Genomic DNA, 13,512 nt, shown 5'->3' with positions numbered 1-13,512 from the left:
GGAGGAGGCGGCCTCCACCACCACGTCTGAGGCCCTGCACCCACAGCTCAGGCTAGAGCTCCAGATGCCACCCGCCCAACACCTGCATCGGCTTTGGCTATTTTTGTGCCCTCAACAAAACGTAGAGCCACCCGGACAACCTAAATCTGTCTTGTTCCTGACCAAAAAGTAAGACTTCAAAAGACACCCCCTTCCTCCAGTCCAGTGTGGCTATTAAGAGAATGGCATCTTCTGACCTGACAGTCCTTCCTGCCCTCAAACCCTTCCCCAGCCCCTCAGGGCCCATGGGAGGGTTTTATGCTTGGCTCTGCTGTCCAGCCACTGCCCCTCACCCACACAGGCTGGCCCTGCCCATCCTCACGGCCTCCTGGGCCTTCTGGTGCAAACACCCTCCCCCTGGAGTCCCTCCTCCGGGGTTGCCCCATCCCGCCAAGCATAAAGGCTACTTTCTTCTCCGTCCAGCTGTGAAAGCCCCCTTGCCCGCCTCTGACCCCACACACATCAGCCTGCCGGTCTCTCCCTTGCCCTGTCCCGGGGGTCCCCGTCCCTGGTTCATCTGCCCTCTGGACGGTGACCAATTGGAGGACAGAGACTGAACAATGTGGGGTGGAAACGGGAGGCCTCAGCAGTCTGCTCATCTGGCCCCTCGTGTCCCGGGGGCCCAGAGAGGGGATGCCCGGCCCCTCATCCCAAGGGCTCCTGGTCCCCAGGACAGCGGCTCAGCATCCAGCAGCGCAGCCCCTGGGCTGGGGCGTCCTGCTGGTTGGGGAGTGGCTTCCACGTCACCGAGGGTTTCCAACCCAAGACACCCATGTTCTCACTTTACTGTGGGACTCGCCTCCCTTCATGTCCCAGCCCCCGAGGTGGAGGACAGGCTCCCTCGGGGCCCCGGAGGCGGATGGGCTGGGCCTGTCTGGCTGGTCCTGCCGGTAACAAGGCCGAGGGGCCCCTCAGACCTAAGGAAACACCCGGGTCTCCGCGGGCCCGTGCGGGTCCCGAGTGAGCTGCAGAATCCATCCCCTCCCGGTTCTGCCTCTTCAGGGCTTCCTCCCGCCCAGGAATCTCAGCGCTGCCCAGAGCAGGCCCCCCACTTCACTTCTGGGGGTATTTTTAGTCAGTTCTCATTACTGACTTTTTCAAGAGCTGTTTCCATAAATGGCTCTGTGCTTATAATGACTGGTCCAGGCCTCAGCCGGCTTCAGAGCCCAAATTAAAAGGGAACAACCTGCCCACTGCACCACATCAAGCCCGCCAAGGCCAAAAATAGATCCAAGGAGATGTGAGCAAGAAGGATGCGGTTCCTCCAGTTCAAACCCAGGAAAGACCTGAACTGTGGGGCTTTCCAGAAAGACGTGGTCACGGTGACACATCCCCTCTCTCCCGTGGGGAATGGGTGCCCGTGAGGAGTGGCGGGTGTCCTCCCGCCCTGTGCCTCAGCCCTGGAGGAGCCCCATCAGTGGGCAGGGAGGGTGGGGGACACATTCTTTTGTGGGAGCTGGAAAGGCCTTCGGGGCAACCCTGCATAGATGGGAAACTGAGGCCCAGAGGGGCAGAGACTTGTTTGGGGTCACGTGTCAGGTTGGGGGCCCTTCATGCGGACTTGCAGACTTGGAGCCCATGTCAAATGAGTGGCCCTGGACTTTCTGGGTGGCAATACTGGTATGGGGGAATCACCTCTCTGCAAGATTCTTCCATCAACAGGTGCCTGAGAGGTGGCCTGCTGAAGTCACTGTTCTCCAGGCAGGGCCCTGCGGGGACTCGGGTCCCGGGGAAGGGCCAAGGTGATCTGCAAAGATGGGGAGGCTGGAGGGACCTTCCTGGCGGTCCAGTGGTTAAGACTCTGTGCTTCCACCGGTCAGATTGGCCATCATCAAAAACTCTAGAAACAATAAATGCTGGAGAGGGTGTGGAGAAAAGAGAACACTCTTGCACTGCTGGTGGGAATGTAAATTGATACAGCCACTATGGAGAACAGTATGGAGGTTCCTTAAAAAACTACAAATAGAACTACCATATGACCCCGCAATCCCACTACTAGGCATATACGCTGAGAAAACCATAATTCAAAAAGAGTCATGTACCAAAATGTTTATTGCAGCTCTATTTACGAAAGCCAGGACATGGAAGCAACCTAAGTGTCCATCAACAGATGAATGGATAAAGAAGATGTGGCACATATATACAATGGAATATTACTCAGCCATAAAAAGAAATGAAACTGAGTTATCTGTAATGAGGTGGATAGACCTGGAGTCTGTCAGACAGAGTGAAGTAAGTCAGAAGGAGAAAAACAAATACTGTATGCTAACACATATATATGGAATCTAAGAAAAAAAATGTCATGAAGAGATTAGTGGTAGGACGGGAATAAAACACAGACCTACTAGAGCATGGACTTGAGGATATGGGGAGGGGGAAGGGTAAGCGGTGACGATGTGAGAGAGTGGCAGGGACATATACACACTACCAAATGTAAATTAGATGGCTAGTGGGAAGCTGCCACATAGCACAGGGAGTTCACCTCTGTGCTTTGTGACCACCTAGAGGGGTGGGATAGGGAGGGTGGGAGGGAGGGTGATGCAAGATGGAAGAGATATGGGAACATATGTATATGTATAACTGATTCACTTTGTTGTAAAGGAGAAACTAACACACTATTGTAAAACAGTTATACTCAAATAAAGATGTTAAAAAAAAAAAAAAAAAAAGACTCTGTGCTTCCAATGCAAAGCGTGTCGGTTCCATCCCTGGTCAGGGAACTAAGATCCCACATGCCGTGCGGTGTGGCCAAATTAAAAAAAAAAAAAAAAAAAAAAAGCAATAATAAAAAAAAAGATGGGAGGCTGGCCCTGCTTATGTGCCACCCGTCCAGGCCCAGAGTCAGATTTGGTCCCTGTTCTGAGGTTGTTCATAGTTTCTTAGTAGGGCCGGGGGATGGGTAGGAGAGAAAGGTACTAGACCTGCCCCCGAATCAGACGGGCAGAAAGCAGCTCCATTCCTAAGAGAAATACAGATGATCAAGGTGGAGGGCGCTCGTGGAGGTGCCTTGGGGAGGAGTGGTCAGAGAACACTTTTCTAGGAAACATAGTTGAGAGTGGTGGAAGAATTCTGACAAGCAGAAATGGAGAAAAGTATCTGAGGCAAAGCACAGACGTGGGAAATAATGTGTCAGCTCCCATTTTTTGAGCACTGAACTGTATGTCAGGCACCATCCTGGGCACGTTACACAGGCCATTTTTGTTAATGTTTACCTAACTGTGTTAGTTATCTATTGCTGTGTAACAAGTGACCCCCAAATATAGCAGCTGAAAACAACCAACACTAATTATTTCACATGGTTTCTGAGGGTCAGAAATCCAGGTGCTTAGCTGGGTGGCTCTGTCTCAGGGTCTCTCATGAGGTGACACTCAAGCTGTCAGGTGGGGCTGTGGTCTCTGGAGACTTGACTGGAACGAACAGATCCACTTCTAAGCTCACGCTTGTGGCTGAGGGTAGAAGGCTCCTCATGTGGACCTCTCACGGCATGACCTTTCCTCAGAATGAGTCATCTTGGGGGGTGGCGGGTAGAGCCCAAGATGGAAGCTGCAGTGTTTTTATAACCTAATCTTGGAAGTGACACAGCATCCCTATTGTCACATCCTACTGGTCACATAGACCAGCGCTGGCCCAGTGTGGGAGGACACAAGGGTGTGAAAACCAGGAGGCAGTGATCATTGAGAACTATAGTGGAGGCTGGCAACCACAGCAACCCTGTGAAAGAGGCATTCTTCACCCCATTTTATAGCTGAGAACACAGAAGATCAAGGAAGTTAACTGATTTGCACAAGACCACACCCAGAAGCCCCCAAGGTGGGATTAGAGTCTAGGTATGTCTGTCTCCAAAGTCTACATTCTTTCTCCCCATCCACAGCCTCATCAGGATGGGGACATGTCAAGGGAACACTGCAGGGTTCCGCTGGACTAGAATGTCAAACATAGAAGGATCCCAAGCAGGAGAAGCCATGAGTGGATTTTCACTTGAGGGACTGGAGTTCCAAGGACAGGCTGAGAGCTTTTTCACCTCCATGTCTCCCCTCTGCCTGGACACCTTCTCCTTTCACCCGCTTCTGACTAAGTTCTACCCTTCTTTCAAGGTCCAGCACAATGCTACCTCCTTCAAAGCCTTCTCTGTCCCCCAGCCAGGAGGCCATTCATTCCTCCCCCTCTTCTGGCCTTGTTCATCCCCCACAAATGAGAGAGGGACCTGGTCTGTCTTCTGCAGCACTGAACCTTCATGCTCATATCTGAGTGGGGGGAATGGCCATTTCTTCCGCTTTGCAATCATTTACATTGAGTTGTCTGTGGGCCTATCTTTCCCACTGTAATGAGCGGAGCTTGGGCTGGGGCTTGTGCTTTGGAGTGGGCACCAAGATAACCAGGGAGGGCAACGGCACACAGTAGGTTCCCAGGAGTGTTTGTGAAGCAATGACCTCAGACTGAAGGATCCAACCTTCTCCATACCTGGGTCTTGCAGCCTTTGGCTTCCCCAGAACCCTTTCTGTATTCAGAGCCCTAGACTGTTCTGAAGGAGTGGCTGCTGCTCAGGGGGCAGAGCCACCAGTTAAAGGAAATAACTGGGTTTTACTTCTGGTCTTGTCACTGACCAGCTGGACTGGGGATAAAAACAAACAAACAATCAAACCAGGCTAATATTTACTGAGCATTTACCAGGCACTGTTTTGGCCCTTTACATAGAGTAAGTCATTTAATGCTCATAGCCATCCTAGGAGGCAGGAACTATTATCGCTCCCATTTTACAGATGAGGAACCTGAGGCACAGAGCAGTAAATAACTTACACAAAAGTCATATAAATATATCTTAGGTCAGGCTTCCTGGGCAACAGGCTGAGTGGGTAGGTTTAGTGGAGAGTGTTCTTGCAGGGAACGAAGGAGCAGGAGTGGGCACAGTTGAACAGTTGACACAATCACAAAAGGGCCAGCCCAGCCCATCTGCATGGGGAGCTCTGGGCTGGTGGCCCTTCACAGTTGTCCCTCCTTGAGGCAAGGGGGCTGGGCATTTATACCCCAATAAGCCAGTCATTAGATGTGGGGTGCCCTCAAGGAGGGTGCCCAACCTTGAGCAAGAAGCTAGTGGATTAATGTCGAGAGAAGGACCAAGCTGTCAGCAGCCCACCCTCCAAGCAGCTGGTGCAACAAGTGACTCAGTCCCAAAGAGAATATCTGGGGAGCACCATAGCATCCACTAAAAACAAGTGGTAGAATGGGGAACCGTGCTCTCACCACTCGGCTCCAGGTCCCCAAGTAAATGATGGGGGCGGGAGGGTAGACAAACACAGCAGCCTCTTCCTCATAATTCTGGCTGCTGTTTACTGAGCGGTGCCAGGCACTTGCTAAGTTTTTCAATGCCTTAACCTATATAACCATTGTACTACGATACAGGTATTATTATCCTGATTTTTTTTTTTTTTTTTTTTTTGTGGTACACGGGCCTCTCACTGTTGTGGCCTCTCCCGTTGCGGAGCACAGGCTCAGCGGCCATGGCTCACGGGCCCAGCCGCTCCGCGGCATGTGGGATCTTCCTGGACCCGGGCACGAACCCGTGTCTCCTGCATCGGCAGGCGGATTCTCAACCACTGCACCACCAGGGAAGCCCCTATTATCCTGATTTTAAACATGAGGAAACTGAGATGCTGAGACTTTAAGTAACCTGTTCAAAATCTCACAGATCTCAAGTAGCAGACCCTGAATTAAAACCTGGTTTTCCCCACTGTGCTCTCCAACTTCCAAGGCCAACTCTCCTCACTGCTGTGACCCAGTTTTCATATCTGCTCCTTTGGATCTGGGTACCCAGGACCTTGGGCCAGTCACTTATACTCTTTGAGACTAGACTTCTCCCCTGTCACCTAGGGGCAATAGTGGTCATTTACCTCAGAAGGGTGAGAAAAGACTGGGAAGATGGGGGCAGAGAGGAGTAGCCAGTCATCAGGGATTCATAGGGCACACCACTCTGATGGCCAAACAGGGTTTTGGAGAAAAGAGACCCACCTTCAACTCTTGGAAAGAGCAATACCTTTGGAAACCATCAACAAAATGAAAACGCAACCTACTGAATGGGAGAAAATATTTGCAAACCACATTTCTGATAAAGGGTTAATATCCAAAATATATAAAGAACACATACAACTCAATAGCAAAACAACAAACAATCCAATTTTTAAAATGAGCAGAGGAACTGAATAGACATTTTTCCGAAAAAGACATACAAATGTCCAACAGGTACATGAAAAGGTGCTCTACATCACTAATCATCGGGGAAATGCAAACCAAAACCACAATGAGCTATCACCTCACACTTGTTAGAATGGCTATTATCTAAAAGACAAGCTATAACAAGTATTTGTGCGAATGTGGGAAAATGGGAACTCTTGTGCACTGTTAGTGGGAATGTAAATTGGTGCAGCCACTGTGGAAAATAATATGGAGGTTCCTCAAAAAATTAAAAATAGAACCACCATATGATCCGGCAATCCCACTTCTGGATGTATATCCAAAAGAAATAGAAACAGGATATCAAAGAGAAAAAAGTGTAAGTATGGTAGTGGTCATTTTGCACTATGTACAAGTATTGAATCATTATGTTGCACACCTGAAACTGATATAATATTATATGTCAGTTATATCTCAATTTAAAAAAAGATATCTGTATTCCCATGTTCATTGCAGCATTATTCACAACAGCCGAGATGTGGAAATAACCTCAGTGTCCATCTACAGATGAATAGATAAAGAAGATAAGGCACATGCGCGCGCGCACACACACACGGGAATGCTATTCAACTATGAGAAAGAAGGAAATCCTTCCATTTACGACAACATGGATGAAACTTGAAGGTATTATGCTAAGTGAAGTAAGCCAGAGAAAGACAAATACTTCATGATATCACTTATATGTGGATTTTAAAACGTTAAAAAGTCAGAAGAGTAGAAAAGTGGTTGCCAGGAGCTGGGGGTGGGGGAAATAGGGAGAGGTTGGTAACAGGGTACAAACTTTCAGCCGTAAGTTGAATAAGGTCTGAGGAGCTAATGTAAAACATGGCAACTATTATATAATTTTGAAATTTGCTAAAAGAGTAGAAATTAAATGTTCTCACACACACAAAAGAATACATATGTGAAGTGATGAATGTGTTAATTAACTAGATGGGGGGAATGTTATATGTAGACGTATAGCAAATCATCCTAATGTACACTTTAAATAACTTACAATTTTATGTCAATTATACTTCAATAAAATTGAAATAAAAATAAATGAATAAAAGGTAGATAGATAAAAAGAAAAATAATGTGGTCACTTAATAGTCGACTTTCAAGACGGATAAAGGATTTATTGTTAAGTGAAAGACAAAATGGCAAAACAGTGGGCATTTAGATTCCACCTTGTAAAAAAGAATAACACAAATTGATAAAATATCAGGGCTGGTTGCTGGGGAAGGGCTAAGCTAAAGGATTAAACATTGGTTCTCCCTGAGGTAGACAGAGGGTTACTAGGAGCTTCCATATTATATGTGTCTAGACATATGGTCTGAATTTTCTATAATGAAATTCTATAATGAATCTATACAGTACGAATTTTCTACAATGAATATGCATCAGTTCTATAAATCCTAAAACCAAGATATTTTGAAAATCACATTCCTAGTTTACAACACACGCTCACATTTAATACAGTCCGACTCAGCAGCACGTACTGCACGTAATGGTGGGCCCTGGGCCAGGGGGAGAGGCCACTTCTGTGTAGGACAAGAGCAAAGGATGTGCAGGCAGGGAGACAACCTGCTGCGTACCTTGGGAAAACCACCAAACTACCCTGAACCTCACTGTCCTCTTTTTAAACAAAGATGTGACAGTAATTGTGAGATGAAATGAAAGGACAGACGTGGAGGTTCTGGGCATGTGGTCATCACTGGGTGTCATCTCACACAATCCCTGAACAGCCCCTAGGGTGGGTACTGTGAGTATCTCCATTTTACAGAGGAGAAGACTGAGGTTCCTAGAGGTGGACTGAAAATCCTGATCACACTGAGAAGTGGGTGGAGTCAAGATGCAAATTCTGTTGAGTCCCAGGTCAGAACCCCCAGCCCAGTCCTGCCTGCCCTCCCACTGTCCATCCACTCCCCCGTTTCCAGAGAGAGGCGTCACTGTCTAGACCACATGACAATCACCTTGTGGCTGATGTACTGTTATCTGTCTCTCTCCCACTGGAAGGTCAGCTCCACAAGGGGGGACTTAGTTTCATTCCCTGTTATATTCCAGGAACTAGAACGGAGCCTGGCACAGAGCAGGTACTACATGACTACTTGTGGAGTGAATTCAGGAAAATATGCAAGAACTGCCTACTAAAGAACCAAAGAAAGTGACCCTGGGGTTCACGGAGGTGAAGGTCAGGGGGCTGAGCAGGACCCGGGCCAGGTCCCTCGCTCGCACTGAGCCCTGCGTCTCCCGAATCCAACAGCCTCAGCTCATCGCCACCCCTGTCCTCAGCCACCCAGGATCACGCGAGTGAATGAGTCCAGTCCAGGCAAGGGTCAGCACAAAAGTGAGGATGGCCCATCCATTTCTGACTACACTTCTGCCTGCAGTGCTGTCTGTGCCTCAGTTTCTCACTCTGGAGCATGGGCACCTGGTGCTCCAAGGACAGGAGGCGGAGAACGGCTCGGGAGGAACATGCAGAGGTGGTCTCTCCTGCCTCATTCCTCCCGCAGGGCTGGCTGGGCCGGCTGAGGCCCTCGGGGGTCCAGCCAGTCACACCGAGCTGGGCGGAGGGATGGGTGGTGGTGTGAGAAGCTGCCTCCGAGGAGCCACAGGGCCAGAGCTGGGAGGCACCGCGTTTTTCTGACACCATCGCTGTGGACTGGACAGGAAAGCAGAGGCCCAGAGAAGGGAAGGGATGTGGCTCGGGACGTGCAGGAGTCCACGGCAGGCCCAGGAGGGACAAGAACCTGGGCGCTGCCTCCCAGATCAGGGCCTCCTCCCCTGAGCTCAGGCGGCACCAGGGACAGCCTCCGTCTGCTCCTCGAGGGCACCGGCCCCGTCACTGTGTCCTGGCCAAGGGGAGCCAAGAGTCCACAGGCGGAGATCGACAGGCAGGCCAGGCAGGACCCAGCTCTGACCACAGCCCTGGCCCCCAACACAGGCCCTGTCAGTCACGACACGGCTCCTAAAGCATCTGCTCAAAAGCAGAGGCCTGACCCCTGGACGGCAGGCTCAGGCCTCTGGGTCCTACAGGTGCCACTGATGGTCAGGGGCCTGGCAAGCACCAAGCCCGGCTGGCTTCTCAGGAGCTGATGAGGCCAGTAGCAGAGCCAACGGGTGTGGGTGCCTCGGCGTGGGCGCTGATGCCACAGCGACTCTGCTATTAGACTCCACGGTGGTTCAGGGGCCGCTGACCTTCAGGGGCCTGGAGCCGGGGCGTCCAAAGGAGGAAACAATCCTGGTAGGTCCTAATCCCCCACATCAGCCTAGGTAATTACCAGTTAAAACTACTCGAACTGAAGGAGTTTTACTAGTGCAATCAGTACGTGAGAATAAAGAAGGCCCTCAGACAGCTGGCTGGACTGCCCACAGGCCAGGCTTCCACTGAACAAAGATCTGCTTGTTAATCCACAGCGTCAGAGGCCTTAGATCTTCATGAAACCCACAGAGATGGTGTGGGAAGAAACTGGGATTTGGAATCCACAGCCTGGATGATGCCATGGACGTGCTGTGTGGCCCTGGGTTGGTTATTTAACCTCTCTGAGCCCATGAAATGAGGCTGGTAAAACAGCTTCACAAGTTGCTGCATGATGAAATGAGTATTTATAGGACTATGGAACTTCAAGTGCTAGTTTTTATTCAAAAACAGAAACACCTTTGGTTGACTTTAAAAATCTGTTTCTGGGTCTCACATGTCTATAAGACATGTGGGGACATTTCCATCACATCCACACCAAAGCTGAGCAGCAGCTGGGAGAGGGTCTGGTATCAGCACTGACCAGGGCCAGGTTCACCCTAAAAAGGGGGTTGACTTTCTGGCCCTCCCCCTCTGTCAGCCTATCACACAACAACTCTGAGGATAGATGACTGGGAGCCCCATTCTACCAGGAGAGATCTGAGGCTCAGGGAGGGCAAGGGACTTCCCTAAGATCACAGAGCAGAAGCAGGAGGGCAACCAGCTCCTCCTGAGCTCAGGGTGCTGCTCGGCTCACAGCAGCAGCTCCCACCAGGGCTGTGCACCCTTGCCCCAGGGGATGCTGGGGGAAGAGGGACATGGGCTAGGCGGTGACTCACTCAGGTGGACGGCTCCCCTGGAGGCATTCTCAGGGTGACTGCATCCACAGCTCTTCTTAGTCCTGAGCCCGGGGTCAGCTTGCCCCCAGCACAGAGCTCCAGCCTCAGTTCCACATGTGGTTGCCTCTGTCCCAAGTCCCCACCCCTGCCCTCTAACCAGGAAGGCGGCATCTAGAACCCGCCAGCCCAAGTCCTGTGCCCGGCACTGGGCTCTCAGCAGAGGTTAACGGCTGCTGCTGCTCGCTCCCCCACCTGAGCCCATCACGAGCTCTGGTTTGGGGGGTACGGGCCTCCTTGAGGCAAATGGCTGAAGACCCACAAAACTTACTGTCACTCTGACCCCTGGGTTCCTCTGCCGAAATCCCTCGGAAAGCTCTCTCCACCTTGAAAGCCTGCCCTCCTGACACAGAAATGTCACCTCCTCGAGCACTGGATGGAGGGCCAAACAACCTGGGCCTGTCCTGGCTTGGCCACATAGAGGCCACGTTGTCCTGAGCAAGACACTGCCTCTCTGAGCCTCACTGTCCTCGTCTGGCAGATGGGGATGAATGTCATGTCGCTAACAGGGTTGTTGGGAGGCTTAAGAGCGGTGCTGTAGCTGAAGGGAGGCTGGTGACCATGGCAAGGGTCCTCTCCCTGCTCTGGGTCCCACAGCTCTCCTCACCTGGGGCTGAGCTGTAGTCCTTGGGTCCCCAGGTCCAGCCTAGTGTCTGCCTCAGCCCAGACTCCTGCCCCTCACTGGCCACAGACAGGAGGCAAAGCACGTGGGGGACATATGTTCATGAATGTAGATTAAAGAGAGTTTAGTAATGGAAAACGTTATCTTTGAGGACTTAAAGGTAAATGGCTCCACGATTTGGAGTACAATTTCTGCAGAGAGGAAAAGCCGGGCTTTACCTGGGAGAACAAAGAGGGTCCAAGCTGCCCATCAGGTCATTCAATGGCCTGGACACTCATTCCATGACAAGCCAAGTCCTGGGTGTGAGCCCAGGGTGACAAGACCACGGTCCCTGCCCCGCTGAGCTCAGAGTCTACTCTTTCCCCACCGTCCCACCCCCCAGCAGCACCCCACCCCCAGGTGGCCCAGGGAAGAGGCTGCTGTGGACTCAGAACATCTGGGTCCTCATCTCTACTCTGGTGCTTTGACGATGTGACCAGGGTTTTCCACGCTGAACTTTGTCCCTCTCTTCAGTACCGCCCTTATCAACGTGACCGCATCACAGTCTCTGTTTACTCATCTGCCTCCGCAGGACCAGACTGTCTTCCTGGCACTGCCCGCGTCCACCCGACACTACACGAATCTTACCATTGGGTGTGTTTGGCCGCGGGTGAATGTACGCCTCTGGGACTCACATCCCTCATCTGTCCCTGCCGGATCGGCAGCTCACCGACCCCCACCCCCGTGAGACTTCGCTGCCCTGACCCGGGCGGTTTTCCCTCCCGCGGTTCCTTGTCCACGACAAGGTGATTCCCCGCTCCCAGCAGGGCGCTCGCCCTGCCCGAGGTGGCGCACACGCCCCTGCAGACCGCGCTCAGCCCCCGAGGAGACCCTTGGACTGCCATCCCCTACGCGCCTTCTCGCGGGGTCGCCGCTGCCCACCCCTGGCCCGCTCTCACCCATGTTGACGAAGCTCATGACCAGGTCGGCGCGGCCCAGGCGCCGCTCCGGGGTCCCGCCGTCCTCGTCGTCGTCGCCGGCCATGGCGCGATACAGGTCCAGCATGAAGAGCGGCGCGGACGCGGGCAGCCGGGCGGCGGCGGGCGGCGCGCGGGGCCGGGGCCGCCCGGGCAGCCGGAGCACCGCCAGGATCTCGCGCTGCAGGTCGCGGCGCTCGCGCGGGCCCAGGCGCGGCTGCGGGCAGCCGGGCGAGGGGCGCGGGCCAGAGGCGCCGCCGCCGCTCAGCGCGCACAGCGCCAGGCCCAGCAGCCAGAGCTGCCCGGGGCGCGCAGCCATGGCGGGACCCGGGAGGCTTCACCGAGCGCGCATCCGCTCCCGGCCGGGCCCGGGGCTGGGGCCGCCCCGACGGCGAGCGGCGGGCCGGGCTTGGGGCCGGCGGGCCGGGGCGGGCGTCGCCCACGAACGCAGCGCGGTCCCTAGAGCGCTCGGCCTGCGGCTCCTGTCGCGGCTCCGCGTAGTCGGATGCGGCAGCACCCCCTCGGGCAAGGGCTCCTCCGGGGACCGGGGACCGTCGGCTAGTCTGTCTGTGCCGCCGCGCCAGACAGTCCGGCTGCTGCCGAGGCAGCTCAGCTCAGAGGCGGAGGGCGAGCTCCCGCCGGGCTCCGAGAGGCGCGGACCCTCAGCCTGTGCAGCGCGCCTCGGGCCGAGGTGGCCTCTCTCAGTCCAACTTGCAGCCGTCGGGTCCCGCCCCCTCCGGACCCGACCAATGGGGGTACAGGGGCGGGGCCAAGGCCGCGGAACAGACCCCCCCCTCCAGGAAGGGGCTCTGGATGCCAGGTGTTGGCGACCGTGAGATGCGACCCGCTGGTAGGTGGTCGGCGAGGAATCCCTAGCCCCGCCGTCGGGGGCCTCGCGGTCGTCCTGGGCTCCCCTCCCGCGCTGGCCACGCTGTCGGGCGGCCGTGGGGACTCGGCCTGGGGACCCAGGGTAGCGGTGCGGTTCGGGAAGATCAGACCCTGCGCTCCAGCGGGGTGTGTCCTTGATCGCCCTCCAGAGCTGGATCCCAACTCTCCGTCAGGCCCGCAGAGTGACCTTGCAGCCCCATCTGGTGCTCGGAGTGTCGCCCCAGGACCCGAAACGCCTCAGGTGGGTGCCAGCCAGACCCGAGAGTGGGGCGCATCCCTCTGCGAGCAGCCGGGCCCGGGTTCCCAGCCACCGCAGCTCCTCGCCGGCCTCTCGGCGCCTTCCCCGCAGTCCCCTTGCGTGCGCCTTTGGGAGCTCTTTCCCGGACTCCTGACGCCGGCTCCGTCACTGCTCCTGGCGCGCCCACCCGCCTGGCTTCCGCGCGCTCCCGGCTGGCGCCTCCGGCGGGCCGCCCCGGCAGCTCCAGCAGCCGCACTGCCACCACTAGGTCTGGCTGGGCGCCCTTCGGACCCCGGTGCCGGTCCAGCCGCGCGCGGGATATGCGCACCCGCTTCCCGCCTCCCGCGGGTCAGGGAGCTCTGGTGCCCTTCCTGAGCCTTTGCGCATCTGAATTGTCACGGCCCTCAGCGGCTTGCGACAGAAGG

At 54.2% G+C, this 13,512-nt stretch overlaps 1 protein-coding gene across 1 annotated transcript in view; it reads right to left on the bottom strand.

Moving 5' to 3' along the window:
• Positions 1-12,280, bottom strand: part of BMP8B (bone morphogenetic protein 8b) — a 32,410-nt gene extending 20,130 nt beyond the window's left edge. Inside the window, exon 1 of the mRNA XM_059044138.2 lies at positions 11,944-12,280. Within this exon, the coding sequence (XP_058900121.1) occupies positions 11,944-12,280 (337 nt within the window). The remainder of the gene's footprint in view (positions 1-11,943) is intronic.
• Between the last annotated feature and the right edge of the window lie 1,232 nt (positions 12,281-13,512).

The sequence above is a fragment of the Kogia breviceps genome, chromosome 1 (genome assembly GCF_026419965.1).
Source record: "Kogia breviceps isolate mKogBre1 chromosome 1, mKogBre1 haplotype 1, whole genome shotgun sequence".
NCBI classification, from domain to species: Eukaryota; Metazoa; Chordata; class Mammalia; order Artiodactyla; family Physeteridae; genus Kogia; species Kogia breviceps.
Note: the sequence above shows the minus strand (reverse complement) of the source record. Positions and strands in the feature narration are given on the sequence as shown.